The sequence below is a fragment of the Astatotilapia calliptera genome, chromosome 6 (genome assembly GCF_964374335.1).
Source record: "Astatotilapia calliptera chromosome 6, fAstCal68.1, whole genome shotgun sequence".
Lineage (NCBI taxonomy): Eukaryota > Metazoa > Chordata > Actinopteri > Cichliformes > Cichlidae > Astatotilapia > Astatotilapia calliptera.
The window spans coordinates 40,021,315-40,036,036 of NC_137427.1; the positions used below are offsets into that span (position 1 = coordinate 40,021,315).

The 14,722-nt window shown below is 42.8% G+C and overlaps 1 protein-coding gene across 2 annotated transcripts in view; it reads right to left on the reverse strand.

Annotated features, from left to right (window-relative positions):
• LOC113024723 (apoptosis-stimulating of p53 protein 2-like) overlaps nt 1-14,722 on the reverse strand; it is a 36,369-nt gene continuing 21,647 nt past the window's right edge. The window contains exons 7-18 of one of the 2 annotated variants that reach the window (XM_026172015.2): nt 13,286-13,485; nt 8,173-8,337; nt 7,785-8,004; nt 7,519-7,641; nt 7,125-7,228; nt 5,437-5,833; nt 2,173-2,945; nt 1,941-2,078; nt 1,620-1,753; nt 1,256-1,422; nt 567-766; nt 1-182 (exon numbers count right to left, since the gene is read on the reverse strand). In XM_026172015.2, coding sequence (XP_026027800.2) covers nt 141-182; nt 567-766; nt 1,256-1,422; nt 1,620-1,753; nt 1,941-2,078; nt 2,173-2,945; nt 5,437-5,833; nt 7,125-7,228; nt 7,519-7,641; nt 7,785-8,004; nt 8,173-8,337; nt 13,286-13,485 — 2,663 coding nt within the window. In that variant the 3' untranslated portion in view covers nt 1-140. Of the gene's footprint in view, nt 183-566; nt 767-1,255; nt 1,423-1,503; nt 1,754-1,940; nt 2,079-2,172; nt 2,946-5,436; nt 5,834-7,124; nt 7,229-7,518; nt 7,642-7,784; nt 8,005-8,172; nt 8,338-13,285; nt 13,486-14,722 lie in introns of those variants that run through there. The other variant, XR_013909479.1, reaches the window with a different exon arrangement.

Below are 14,722 nucleotides of genomic sequence, written 5' to 3' on the forward strand. Positions count from 1 at the left end.
TTTCCTTTTTTACATTTATTTTTTAAAAATCAACAACATCTGACTTTTTTTCCTCTACTATAAGAACCCAGAGGTTTATTCCCATGATGCACTTCTCTCGTGGAAACATGTAGTCCTCTGAAAGAGACACAAGCCGTCTTTTAGGCCAGGCTTCTTTGCCGGGGCTTGATCCTCAGATATAGCTGGGAATGAAAGATAGAGAGTTTCTCATTAAAACACCATTAAGATAACATTAAATACTGAAACGTCAAACTTAAGACTGTTAAGTAACAGGATTCTCAAAGCAGTTTTTAAATCTGATTAAAACATGTGATTTAAGGCCAACCTGAAGTAGCAACAGATTGGCAGACTAGACAGTTTAATTCCCGCACATTAGGAAATCTTACCGTCTTATTCTTTATTACATTTTTCTGATATTCTCCTGGGATGCTTTTTTACTTTAACAAGAAAGTTTTAAATGCTGATGTAATGGGACCCTAAACCCAGAAATCTGAACATTTCCTTATGAGTAGCTTCAGTCTAAAATGTTTATAAAAGCTCTGCTAAATTTGGCATGGGCGGCTCACCCCCAGAAGGTTTCGGGGAATGTATCCCTCATGGTCACCGCATCGTGCCCACCACCACTCCGTTTCCACCTCATCCTCCCTTCTCAGCACTGTCATGCAGTCACCCTCACTGAAGCAAAGCTCGTCGCCACTCTGAGGCTTATAGTCCCACAGGGCATACACTACACCGTGATTCATCACACCCATCTTCTCCTGAACACCTAAAAAGACAAAAATAGGTTAAAAGTTAATGAGTCTGATATTCTTTAAGCTTTTATGTAAAAATGTAATAACCTGAGACACATTTAAACTACTTTAAGTCCAAGTGCATTTGCTGAAACACAAGCCTCACAAGTCTAGAAAACTTTTACAAAATTGATTTACTTCCTTGATATAACTGGTCTGAACCAAACCCCCTTAAAATGCATGAACCTATGCAACAGTCCTCAAAATCCAGGCAGATCATAACAAGATCCTTATGGCACCAAAGATCTTTTAAATCTCCTAAAGAACAATTAAGCAAATTCCAAACTCGCCTGTAACCTGCACAGACACCCATCATACATCAGCAAATCTCTTGTTGCTACAGAACACGCTCAACCCCTTGAAAGATTTGCGAAATTGTCCTTGAAACCAACAAATGTGTTATGAACTATGAGGCTTATCTCCCTGAACCCCTTTTGTTAATATGTTAACAGGTTTTGTCTCACCATAGAGGAACTGGGAGCACTGGGCATAGCCATCTTCCATCTCTTCGCACTTGTCAGCAGCTGTCTGCATGTCACTATATGTTGTGGCAAATACAGCTGCTCCAGACTCGACAAGGAACTTACAGACCTGAACGTTGTTACAGGAGGCAGCACAGTGAAGGGGCGTCCTGGAGACACAAACAGAAGGAGAATGAGTAGTTAGTTAATAAGGACTGGTGCTGTGCCAAATTAATTTGTTTTCTTCCTACCATAGACAATGTAAAAGACAGACATAACATCCGGAAGTTATGTCCGGAGGTGTCACCATGGCTAAGTCCATCTTTTATACTGCCCGTGTTTTCTACTGTTTCCTACATAGGCTCACCAGCCGTCACTGTCGGCAGCATTAACATTGACACCAAACTGAACCAAAAACTTGACAATCTCGGTGTGGCCGGCACAAACTGCGTTGTGCAGAGCCGTGATGCCCTCGTCGTTCGGCATACTAGGGTCATCCACCTGAAAGACACACAGTAACATACTGACCATATACCCTGGGGTGAAGAACAATCACGGAATTTGCAAGTATAAATCTTTTTAGTGGATCTATAAAATAAGTATAGCAGTGTGTAGCTCCCACAATTTTTTGGTACATGTACAATGATAATAATGGGCTATTTTATTCTATTTGTTTTGTGTGACTCACATCATAGATAACCCTCTGAACAAGATCATATTCGCCCTCCAGAGATGAATCCAGTAGCAGGGCCAAAGGGTTGAACTTGACCCGCAAATTGTGGTTGGCTCGCTCTTTGCCAGCTTTATGGAGGATTGATTTCTTACCCTAAGAAGAAAACAGAACTGTAATGAATTAGAAAAAAAATTGTGTTTGTATTTTAGGCAAACTGGATTTTTAATAACCTCTCAAAATCACTCACCGGCAGAACTGTGACCTGTCCTGCAACCTCTGGTGGCTGCAGGGGAACGGTATCATCTCCCTCTTCCAACTCCCCGCAGCTGGGGTAAGGTGGGGGTGGGTAAGGAGGGAACTCCTCTAGAAACGGTTCCTGGTGAGCTAAGGTTGATGGACATTTCTCTTTCTCCTTGTCCTTGTCTTCCAGCGGTGATAGCATGCAGTGGCAGGAAGTAGGATCAGAGATGGGTGAGCAAGGGGGTAGTGGGGGTGGGGTCAAACTTTTCTCAGGGAGTGGCTCTTTCAAGTCACTTTCACTTTCATCCTGAACCCTGGCTGCTCCATCTATGCCACCCATCCCGTCCTCATGAACTGTAGGCTGTATATGGATCCCTGCAGAATTAGCCGTCTCCATGGGGATGGTTTCCATAGCAGCCAGAGTGGTTTTCTGGTAGAGCAGTTTCTGAATGTTGGGTCCTGCTGGGCCTTCGGGCTCTGTGATTGAGTTGCGTTTCTTCAGGGGTCGGGGTGCATGTTGCAGCCGGCGACGCAGATTATCCAGGTCAGCATCACTGGGGTTCCTGTGAGAGTTTGATATGAAGGGGAGGAGCTTGGTGGGGCTGAGCGGGCGAGGGATACTGTGTTCCGCTGTTTCTCCTCCGATACCTTCAGTGTTACCTGGGCAACTGTTGTCAGCTTCACTTCCGTCAGGTGCACAAAATTCAGAATTGAAGGAATGGTTTTCTGAGCTGATTGATTGCTGCCTGCTGCTGGCTGGAAGGACTGGTTTTCCATACACTAAGAAAGGAAAGAAAATACATGGATTCACAAGACGTTTCTCACAGCAAGCTCTATTTGACCTCCATTAAACAAACGCACAGATTACAAATTACATGTTTGATTATTGTTTGGGGTGAGAGGAAAAGAAACTCCCCCAAAAAACGTCATTATTGATAGATAAGTACCTGTTTTTCCTAAATACTGATACTGAAAAAGCTTGCTTTACCAATAGACTACAAAGCAAAGGCAAATCAAGTGGTATCTAAATCAGTCCCTGACAACATGCCAGTAAATACCAGTCACATGGTGAAGTTTCCAAAATATAGTCTGAACAAGTACAACATCACAGAGGAAATGCTATCAAGTACTGGGCTATAAGTTTTATTTACATCCATCATGCAGGTATAATTAATGGAGTGAAATACTCCGTATCTTACTTCTAGGAGACAGGCTTATGGCCTGTATTTGTATAGCGCTTTACTAGTCCTTAAGGATCCCAAAGCGCTTTACACTACATCCAGTCATCCACCCATTCACGCACACATTCACACATATTGGTGATGGCAGCTACATTGTAGCCACAGCCACCCTGGGGCGCACCGACACAGGCGAGGCTGCCGGACACCGCGCCACCGGGCCTTCTGACCACCGCCAGTTTTCTCTGTGTCAATCGTTCCTAGTTTAGTTATCTGTATTTCTAGCCTAGGTTGTCTGGTATCTGGTCCTGTTCATGCCTGGTCTCACCTCAGTGTCCTCAGTGTAATGACGGGATTTCTGTGAGCAGTTTTGTAGAAATGGTGTCTAAAGGACCACTGATGGTTTTTTATAAAGTAATTATCGAAGTTAACTCAGGAAGATCAATTGGAGAAAAAGAGACAAAATAAATATCAGTGGTTCTGAAAGTACATGATGTTACATCTGTGAGATTGTTATGAGTAATTTTTTACTGCTGATCTGCTGCTGGCACATGACATTGAAGAAGACAACGGGATGAATTATATCCTTAAATTAAGGATATAATTCCTCCCCTTGTACACTTTCAGAAAGACATCTGCTGTGATGAAATCTATTCCTCACTGCTGTGTAATCCATTATTGTAGATTGAAATGTTATTAGGAAATGATCAGACAAAACAGGGTTTTCAGGAAATACTGTTAACTGTTCAGTTTCCATCCCATATGTCACAACAAGATCTAGTGTATGATTAAAGTGGTGGGTGGGTTATTTTTTCATTTTGAATACAACGGATTAAATGCATGGATGATAAAATCACCTACAATAATTATTCTATTATTATTATTCTATCTGAGCACTAAATAAGATAAAAATTCTGAGAAAACAGCCAGAAACCGCGAGGCCCAAGTGAACAATAACAAATAAAGCTGTTTGTGTGGCTGTAATTTCAAATAAATTACAACTCTGCCTGTGTCTTTGGTTGATTAATAAGCTGGAGTGGAAGATTGCTGTCAAACCCCGTCCTCAGCCTGTGCTTCGAGGTTTTGGACAGTTGGTATAACTCATGGCTGTTGAATCATTTAAACTAACATAATCATCCTGCTGTAACCAGGTTTCTGTAAGGTGGAGGAATTTGTAGATCAATTACTAACAGGGACTTATATTATTTAATAATAGACACTATTTTACTCTTTGGTGCATTTGTGGATACTATGTTTTTCTTTTGTTGTGATTTTTTATGTTTAAGTCATTATTTTGCTGATTTTTGGTTTGTTTTTTCTTGGTTTGGACACAGACACAGTCTCTAAGGGCATGGGGTTTTGGGGGATAACAGGGGGAGAGAAGCTGTGGAGAGGCGTGTAAGACTGCGACTCTGCTTCCTGATCCCAACTCTCGATAGTCACGCTTTTTTTGTGGGGGGGAATTATTAGAGACATGGACAGTTTGGTTGTGTGGTGGTGTGAAGAGTGAAGAGGCCAAGGTACTAGTCAGTTGGCTACGAGCTAAGCTAAGGTAGTGAGTCCCTAAAGATGAATGAATACTTTGAATATAATTAGCGGGTTATTCAACAGAAAGTGTGCTTTGGATAAAGCATTTAAGGATTACACTATGTAATAATATAAGTTTTTAGATCAAATTTGAATCGAAATAAGCTACAGAAACAAATTTCCCACGTGTGGGACTAATAAAGGTTATCTTATCTTATCTTATCTTAAAACACCACTGTGTGCTGTAACAGGAACAGGAAGTGATGCTCTACCCCAAGACCAAGTGTTGGCAAGTTTGTCGCACACACCTTATTTTTCTGCAAAGATGTAAATGCAAAAGCCTCTCCCCTGTTGACTGAATTTTGATGTTTTGGTGAAATTTTTTCAATTCATATTTTTCTACTAAGACATATACTACATTTTGGTGAATAAGGAGGACCAGTGCTTCCAAGGACCAATCTTACACTGATCAAAATAATCAGAAAAATCACTTTGGCCATAATTGTGCAGCCCTATCTTAACAGGAAGAGTATTCTAATACACGGGCAACCGTATCAGTGGATTACCTCGGGGCTGGCTCCGAGGCAGTGTTCCTTGGCCACTATGTTGGTATCCCTTCCCCAGTGTAGCCTGCTGGGTGTACATCGAGTAGATTGAGGAAGCCGCCAGGGTCTGAGGTTTCTGAAGCACAGGTGGGGGACAATCAGAGAGTTCTGGGGTGTAAGGTCGCACAGCAGCAGCTGGAGGACTCTCCTGCTTGTTGGGCAAAGGGAGGGTGTTGCTATGACTGGATAGAATTCCTGGAGCCCTGAGGGGGGCCCCAACTGGCTTCACCTTACCAGGGAAGGTGCCAGTGTTATAGGGGGCTTTGGAGAAGGCTGACAGGCCAGAAGATCGGAATGGTTTGGGCTTGCTGGGAACTGGAGGTGGTGCTGTCAACTTGGAAAGACTTTTGGATGAGACCTGAAAGTAAAATATAGCAAACGTGGAAACACAGGGTTATACTCAGAGATTGATGATATAACTGCAAAATACAGAAAATGAAGCAATAAATCAAATATCAAAATGAGCTGAAATGTAAAATGGCTTTACATTAAAATTGTAAGTGCTCAGCAGCTATTAACCAGTTTGAGTTTGACTTTTCATATTTAACCTTACAATTATTGTACCGTAATTGTCGGGCTATAAGCCGCTACTTTTTGCACCAGCTTTGAACCCTGCGGCTTTTAGTCAGGTGCAGCTTTTCTGTGGATTGTCCATGATTTTTGTCATATCGTAAGACGATTTGTTTTGTTTGTTCCGCTGTTGTACGGCACTACGTTGCCTGTCGGAAGGGCATGTGATCAGACACACAGTATCGGGGTTCAAGAGTGGTATGTTGGTCACATGTCCGTCCACCAGGCAACGTAGTGCCGTACGTAGTGCCGTACGTAGTGCCGTACGTAGTGCCGTACGAAGTAGCGCGAAAAACAAACTTCAAAGTAGCACTACACGTTCAGCCGGAGGCGTGGATGATGAGCGGCGATAAACTTGCAAAAAGCAAGTTATGCTCAACTCCACCAGTGGATTCTGACAGCGTGGAAAAGTGTGAAAACATCCATGATCACCAACGGATTTCTAAGGGCTGGACTGCTGCATGATGGAGAGGAGGACACCGCCACGGCTCTTCTGAGGGTGTTCGACTCTGACACTGACAACGAGGATTTGTTTGGTTTTGAAAGTGACAACGAAGGAAAGAAGCGGAGAGTGGATGACGAAGCCATCCTGAGCCTGTTCGTTTCCGACACTGGAGGAGAGGACTTTGGTGTTTTTAGTGCGCAGGGAGAAAGATGGTGGTGAATGACTGACTTTTCTTCTTGTTAAAGCCGTGTCACTGCACCTGAGCCTAGAAGGTAGGCCGAATCTATTTTTCTGGTGTGCTGTAGGTTATTGTTATGTACTACATTTGTTACTCATTTATGAAGCACAGTACATGTTTCGTACTTGTAATTACCGCTACTTGTACATATACCTAAAAAGTTATGCAAATATGTACCCATAACTTGTTTTTCAAAATATTAATAAAAGGGGTGTGTCTCCAAACAGCCATCTCTTTCCTGACAATTCGCTTTGTGCATATTCTCTTACATATGATAAGTCAACATTGAAACACCTGCGGCTTTTAGTCAGGTGCGGCTAATGTATGTACAAAACTGGATTTTCCCCTGATTTTAGCTGTATGAGATGTAGAGACTAAATGGAAGCCCACTGATACCTGATTGTCCCTGAGCAGGTTCTCTGTGGAACGATTAGATCGTGAGGGGATGGGAGGAGGAATGTCGGACCCAGAGTAGCTCTTGTCTATGGCGGTCTCACCACCTAGAAAAGAGAAAGTAACTCTAACATCCGTGGGACTTTGTTTAAACAATTTTCTATCTCCCAGATCTCATTCCTTCTATTCTCAGGTCTGTCATTTGTACATGGATATGAATGCATGGATAGACTATCCTTAAATTAGGTTTTCAGTGAATGTCTCAATGTCTCAATGAATCAGCATGCCTGAACGTTTATGTGTCAGATTAGAAATGTAGTAACAAATGATTGTAAAGGCATAGAAAGTTTAAATCCTCTTTCTGCAAAAGGTAAAACAGAAACAGGACCTAACTGACCTGAGTTGCGGCAGCTTAGACTCGACATGCGAGGCAGAGTGGAGGCATGCTCGTAACCCCTACTGGATTCGGAAAATGAGCTTTCCCAGTCAAAGATCTTGCTTGTTTTTAAGGTGTTGAAACCTGTGAGGCAGAGATAACTACATCAAGTAGAGTTTTGGTACTAGAAATAGAAGTGACTAACTCAGACTCAAATAGTGTTTCAGCATGCTAGGACAGGCTCAAAACATAGAAAAATATATTTCTTACATCACGGAAACATGTACCTGAGGCTGGTTTGACAGGCCTAGGAGGTGGCTTCAGTGATGAATCAGCCATGGGCAGGGTGGCAGTGCCATCTGGGTATGCTGGCTTCACCAGAATCTCCTGGCGGACCGGCACAGGTGGCCCCTGAGAGCTTGATGTGGAGGATGACTGGATGTACGGCCCCACCGCTGCCACTCTGGAGCCCATGCTATATTGTGGGGCTGTACAGTCTGAAGCCACCTGGAGTGAGCAGAAATGTTTGACTGCTGCAGCCTTTTCGATCAGTACTTGTATATTAAGCAAACAACAACAAAGCAAAAATAAATGTTTTGTACAAAAAACAAACAAAAAAAACTTGAAATTGTAGAAATCTACTTTTGCTGATATTTTTTTCCTATATAAACTCACTGGCTGGTTCTCACTCTGCTGCAAAGCAGCCTTTTTCTTCCAGAGCCGTTCCCGGAGTTCAACCAACCGACGGTCCATCGCAGCTACTTCCAAGTTCCTTTTGTTCAAGCTGTCTCTCTGCTGCTGCAGCCTGCCACTATGATCCTGATTCAGCTTGTTTCTTAGCTGTTTGGAAAGGAGGGGGTGAGAAGTCAAAGTATGATTGAAAACCAACAGAAAAAATATTGTCTAGAATAATTTATTAGACACTAGGTTTAACCTCCTAGCAACTGTAGCTGGAAGTACTAACAGTGTGAGATAGAGGTATGTACAGCCTGATATCAAATCACTCCCTATATCAGTGGTTCCCAAACTTTTTTTGCTAGGCCCCCCTTTGTTTTATAAGAAAAATGTTCATTTAGTTTACATTTAGTAAACAATTAAACAAATACAAGTAACCTGCAATAAATTACAGGTAGTAATAAAATACACTACTAACTCTTTTACGCTACATCCACACCTGGGTTTGGCTGTCGGAGGGGTGCTTTTTTGAACTGCAGGTCCTTGAAGGGTAATACAGTTTGAAGCTGGAGGATCGCTATATTAATATCCGAGAGAAGCTAGGTCCCCTAACTAGTGATGTGCAATACCACTGATTTCCTTTCCGGTCCGATACCAAGTAATATTCAGGGTGGTATCGACGATACTGATCCGATACCGATACTTTGTACAAAAACGTATTTTATTTATTGTATCTCAAATTATAGCGTCATAATGATTACAGGACATCAGATTATTTGTTCTTATCACTTAATAATGCAGAGTTCATCATATAGAAATAAAAAACTGAAGTGCGCTATTTGAACACCTTGCCTGCCTGCAGCACTAAAGGACTCTGTGAGAGACGTCTGTCTCGCCCTAGCAGCACCTGTCCCTCTCCTCCTCTTCAGTTCGCCTCAGCATACGACTCCACTCCACTTCAATGGCTGTGCGAGGTTGTTGGATATTCGTGGGAACTGGTACACGCTGTCGTACACGCCGGTCAAGCACATCCCGAACATGCTCAATGGGTGACATGTCCGGTGAGTATGCTGGCCATGCAAGAACTGGGACATTCTCAGCTGCCATCTGCCCTGAACAATGTGAACCATGATTCATCCGTGAAGCGCACACCTCTCCAACGTGCCAGACGCCATCGAATGTGAGCATTTGCCCACACAAGTCTGTTACGGCGACGAGCTGGAGTCAGGTCAAGACCCCGATGAGGACGACGGGCATGCAGTTGAGCGTCCCTGAGACGGTTTCTGACAGTTTGTGCAGAAATTGTTTGGTTGTGCAAACCAATTGTTCCAGCAGCTGTCTGAGTGGCTGGTCTCAGACGATCTTGGAGGTGAACCTGCTGGATGTGGAGGTCCTGGGCTGGTGTGGTTACACGAGGTCTGCGGTTGTGAGGCCGGTTGGATGTGCTGCCATATTCTCTGACACGCCTGTGGAGACGGCTTATGGTTGAGAAATGAACATTCAATGCACGGGCGACAGATCTGGTTGACATTCCTGCTGTCAGCATGCCAATTGCACGCTCCCTCATTGCTTGTGGCATCTGTGGCATTTTGCTGTGAGACAAAACTGCACATTCCAGGGTGGCCTTTTGTTGTGGGCAGTCTGAGGTACACCTGTGCACTACTCATGATGTCAGATCAGCATCCTGATGTGGCACACCTGTGAGGTGGGATGGATTATCTCAATATAGCAGATGTGCCCACTACCACACATTTGGACTGATTTGTGACCACTGTTTGGGAGGGATGGTTATATTGTGTATCTGGAATGAATTTTAGGTCTCTACGTCCATCCCATGGGGAATGGGAGCAGTAACAAAGGTGTTGCGTTTATATTTTTGTTGAGTGTAGTTGGTCATTATAAGAAGTGTTTGTGAACTAAACATCAAGAATGTGGGATACTGTTTGTCCGTGATTTGGAGAGCCCAGTTCGTGCTCCCGACACAGGGAAAACCAATTCTACAGGGGAGGCCTACCTTGGCCTTGTGCAGGTAAAGCCAAAGGGAAGATATGTTTCACCATATTTTCTAGTCTTTGGCTTGGAAGGCAGTTGGTTTGGAAACATATTTGGCGATGTTTCATACCCTGCTTTGCGTATGTGTGGAAGCCCCGCCAAAAACCTGTCCATTATGCTACCATGCCCCCCCCCTGCAATGGCTCTGCACCCCCCCCCCCTCCCCAGGGGGTGGGCCACACACTTTGGGAACCTCTTCTTAAGTCTTAAGTCATGACACACTTCTCTCCCCAACATAAGTTGCCAATATATGTTAAAAGTATTGGTATTGGATTGATACCAAAATATACTGCACAGCACTACAGACAGGATGAGAGTGCAGGAATGTCTTAAAGACATAAAGACCTGGATGGCCACTAACTTTCTGCTTCTTAATTCAGGTCAAACTGAGGTTATTGTACTCGGCCCTGAAAATCTTAGAAATATGGTATCTAATCAGATTCTTACTCTGGATGGCATTACCTTGGCCTCCAGTAACGCTGTGAGGAACCTTGGAGTCATTTTTGACCAGGACATGTCCTTCAACGCACATATTAAACAAATATGTAAGACTGCATTCTTCCATTTGCACAACATCTCTAAAGTTAGAAATATCCTGTCTCAGAGTGACGCTGCATGCATTTATTACTTCCAGGCTGCACGACTGTAATTCATTATTATCAGGATGTCCTAAAAACTCCCTGAAAAGCCTTCAGCTAATCCAAAATGCTGCAGCAAGAGTCCTGACAGGGACTAGAAAGAGAGAGCATATTTCTCCTGTTTTGGCTTCCCTTCATTGGCTTCCTGTTAAATCCAGAATTCAAAATCCTGCTCCTCACATACAAGGTCTTAAATAATCAGGCCCCATCTTATCTTAATGACCTTGTAGTACCATATCACCCTATTAGAGCACTTCGCTCTCGCTCTGCAGGCCTACTTGTTGTTCCTAGAGTATTTAAAAGTAGAATGGGAGGCAGAGCCTTCAGTTTTCAGGCCCCTCTTCTGTGGAACCAGCTTCCAGTTTGGATTCAGGAGACAGACACTATCTCTACTTTCAAGATTAGGCTTCAAACTTTCCTTTTTGCTAAAGCATATAGTTAGGGCTGGACCAGGTGACCCTGAATCCTCCCTTAGTTATGCTGCAATAGACGTAGGCTGCCGGGGGATTCCCATGATGCATTGAGTTTTTCCTTTCCAGTCACCTTTCTCACTCACTATGTATTAACAGACCTCTCTGCATTGAATCATATCTGTTATTAATCTCTGTCTCTCTTCCACAGCATGTCTTTATCCTGTCTTCCTTCTCTCACCCCAACCGGTGGCAGAAGATGGCCCCGCCCCTCCCTGAGCCTGGTTCTGCTGGAGGTTTCTTCCTGTTAAAAGGGAGTTTTTCCTTCCCACTGTCGCCAAAGTGCTGCTCATAGGGGGTCATATGATTGTTGGGTTTTTCTCTGTATCTATGAAGCGCCTTGAGGCGACTTGTTGTGATTTGGCGCTATATAAATAAAATTGAATTGAATTGAAGAGAGGTTAGATTTAAAGGTAAGGACTGCTCAGTCACGTTTGATAAACTGCAAATTTAAAGCTTCCATGTGACGTCATAATTTTAATCACATATGATGTGTTTTGATAAATTATGTATTTTCATTTTGCAAAGCAAACAAAGCTATACTAATTTTGTGTTATTCAACTGTTGCATTAAATTACTGCATTAATGTAGTGAACAAGCTTTAAGCTGATGACGCTTGGGTTCATTCAGTGAATTCCAACTTTATACTACCTTGTGTCAGTGTAAGGGATGGATATCAGCCAAGATAGCTTGTGAAACTGCTTACATCGTGTTGAATTCAGTTGTGTAAATCCACAAAAAGCAGGTCAGCTGATAACAGCGACACGGAAAACCTACTGAAGCTTACATGAAAAATGACTGTGATTCTTTTCCCTATGCTGAGCTACTGCACAGATCTCAGGGTTCCCCCACCTGCTGAATCCCACTCTAACTCTTGACTCATTGTACTGTTTAGGTGTGGAGACAAAGTCACCGTCTACAATGTGGGCGACAGAAAATAGCTATTTGTTTAAAAGTCTGTAAAGTCTGTACTTTTGCCACCTCTGAACATAACAACAACCAGTGGCTACTTTCAGCCATGTTTCACATCTGTATTGGCTTGTTGTAAGCCTGTTTGCTGGCTTGTTTGCAAACTTCTATATAATTATCAATTATAATTAGGGTTTAGGGTTAAACAGAACAAATGCAATGATGGAGTACTCAAGAGCTCCAAATGAGAAATGTTTTTTCTATGATGTATTAAGCACTTATCACTATTTCTGACACGCTGAACTTAATTTAAAGAAAAGAGTGCAAGAGGCTTTCATTTATATCATTTTATTTTTTCCATTTATTAGGCTAGGATAAGACCATAGTCCCCCGTTTATCAGGCAGGGAATTTTGCTCCCCTGTCACACCTGATCATAAGTGATAATGAGAAAACATACTGGATGCTTTAATTTGGTTTTCATTTACAGGCCTCCCCAACCTGCATGCACCCATGTGATTACAAATACAGAAAAACCCTGATTAACCGTACTCTCTTCAGCGATCCTGCACACAGTCATTATGCCTCCAAAGAAAGGCAGCACCCACCATCTGAGGCAAACAGAAGGAGCCACAACTGAAAAACTAAGGTATGGAAATGACAACTTTCTACGCAGACAACCTCAAATATTACTGTCGGACTGCCTCTTACTCTTACTGCCTTTTTATGATTACAAATGCTACAGAAACAGAAAATATATTTCCCTCCACAATACAAAGTAATTTGTGTAAAGGCATAACAGTATCATCGATATCTTCACTCTCTCTATTAGGTAGAAATATGATTTTATGTCTGTAGTTGATTAATGTCAAGAGATTTTCACATTCATCAAAGAACGCTGAATGACAAATTTTGCTATAAAAATCCGATATATATTTATATCATACTGTAAAGAAAGCAGAAAATATGGCAAACATTTAATTTAATTGTAGAACAGCAAAGTATAATTTAATATTAGCAAGAGAAATTCTCAGCTGACATCTCACCTGCAGTTCTTTGTAGAGACATTCCAGCTCAGCTGTAGAAGACATGTTGTGGTGGTGCGGAAGAAGAGGAAGAGAAGGCTCCAGACTGTTGCTCCTCAGTCCCTCCAGCTGGTTGCTCAGCTCCTCTACCCTCGCCACAGCCACGAGCAGCTCTGTCTGCTTCTGATGGAAAAGGCTGGTCATCTGCTCGATCTCCTCCACTGCAACACAATCATATCATTGCAGTCCTTAATTGATCCTGGTGTCATCCCGCAGTACCCTGCACTACTTATTTAAAGATAACCATTACACTCATTTTCAGTTTGAATAGGTTTTTTTAAAACCTTGTACTGGGCATACTCTCTTGCTGTGGATGAAAGTAAAGACATGATGGACATTGCACGGCTGGCCATCTTCATCCGTGGAGTGGAAATATTGGACATTAAATCGATGCACGGGACAACGACAGGAAAAGACATTTTTGAAAACTCATGTCAAAGTGTGACCGACATGAAACTGCCCTGGGACAAACTTGTTGGACTTACAACAGATGGAGCGCCGGTGTTGTGCGGTGAAAAAAAGTGGACTCGTCGGCAGGATGAGAGTAAAGATGCGCAAGGAGGAGAAATGTACCGGTGAGTTAACAGCATATCACTGCATCACACACCAGGAAAGGCTGTGTGGTAGAGTCCTAAAAATGGAGCATGTAATGATCACCGAGTTAAAGGTTTGAATCACCGTCAATTTCAGTCTTTTATGTAGGAAATAGATTCAGAGCTTGCTGACATTCCTTATCATACAGAGGTCCGTTGGCTGAGTTGGGGAAAAGATCTCAATAGAGTTTTTGAGCTCGGCAAGGAAATCTGTCAGTTCATGGACACGGCATGTATGATGCAGTGAAGGCATTTGAAGTGAAGCAGTCACAAATGCACCAGTGCAACTTGCCTCATGTCAGGTTTATATTGTTGATTGTCATTTATGCTTAGCAATATTTAACCATATATGCTTAGAGGTGTATAATCGATTGTGTAGTGATACGATGTGTGATCCTTAGGAGTCTGCAAAGACTTCCAGAGTGTTCTGGCATTCACACCACATCCTGGGAGCATGGGAGAGGGCGTACCTTCTCTTGTTGTTTTATGGTAGGATAAACGTAGCCATGTCAGTTTTAGTCTAAGTGCCTTTTGTTTAGATGAACTGCTGGACTTACAGACCAGCAGGTTTAGGGAAGTCATTTATGGGGTCACACACTGACCCCACACACACACACACACATACTTACTTACACAACGCACAGGCAAGGTACTCTTTGTGTGTATGTATACGTCATGTGTTAATGAACCTATGTGTATTCATGTGAGCTCAATAAAGGAACAATGTTATGGGGGAGCGGACGAGAGCGACTGGGGTCAAGCGAAGGAACGGCGCTTGTCGTGGTTCTCTCCCTCATGCATGAGT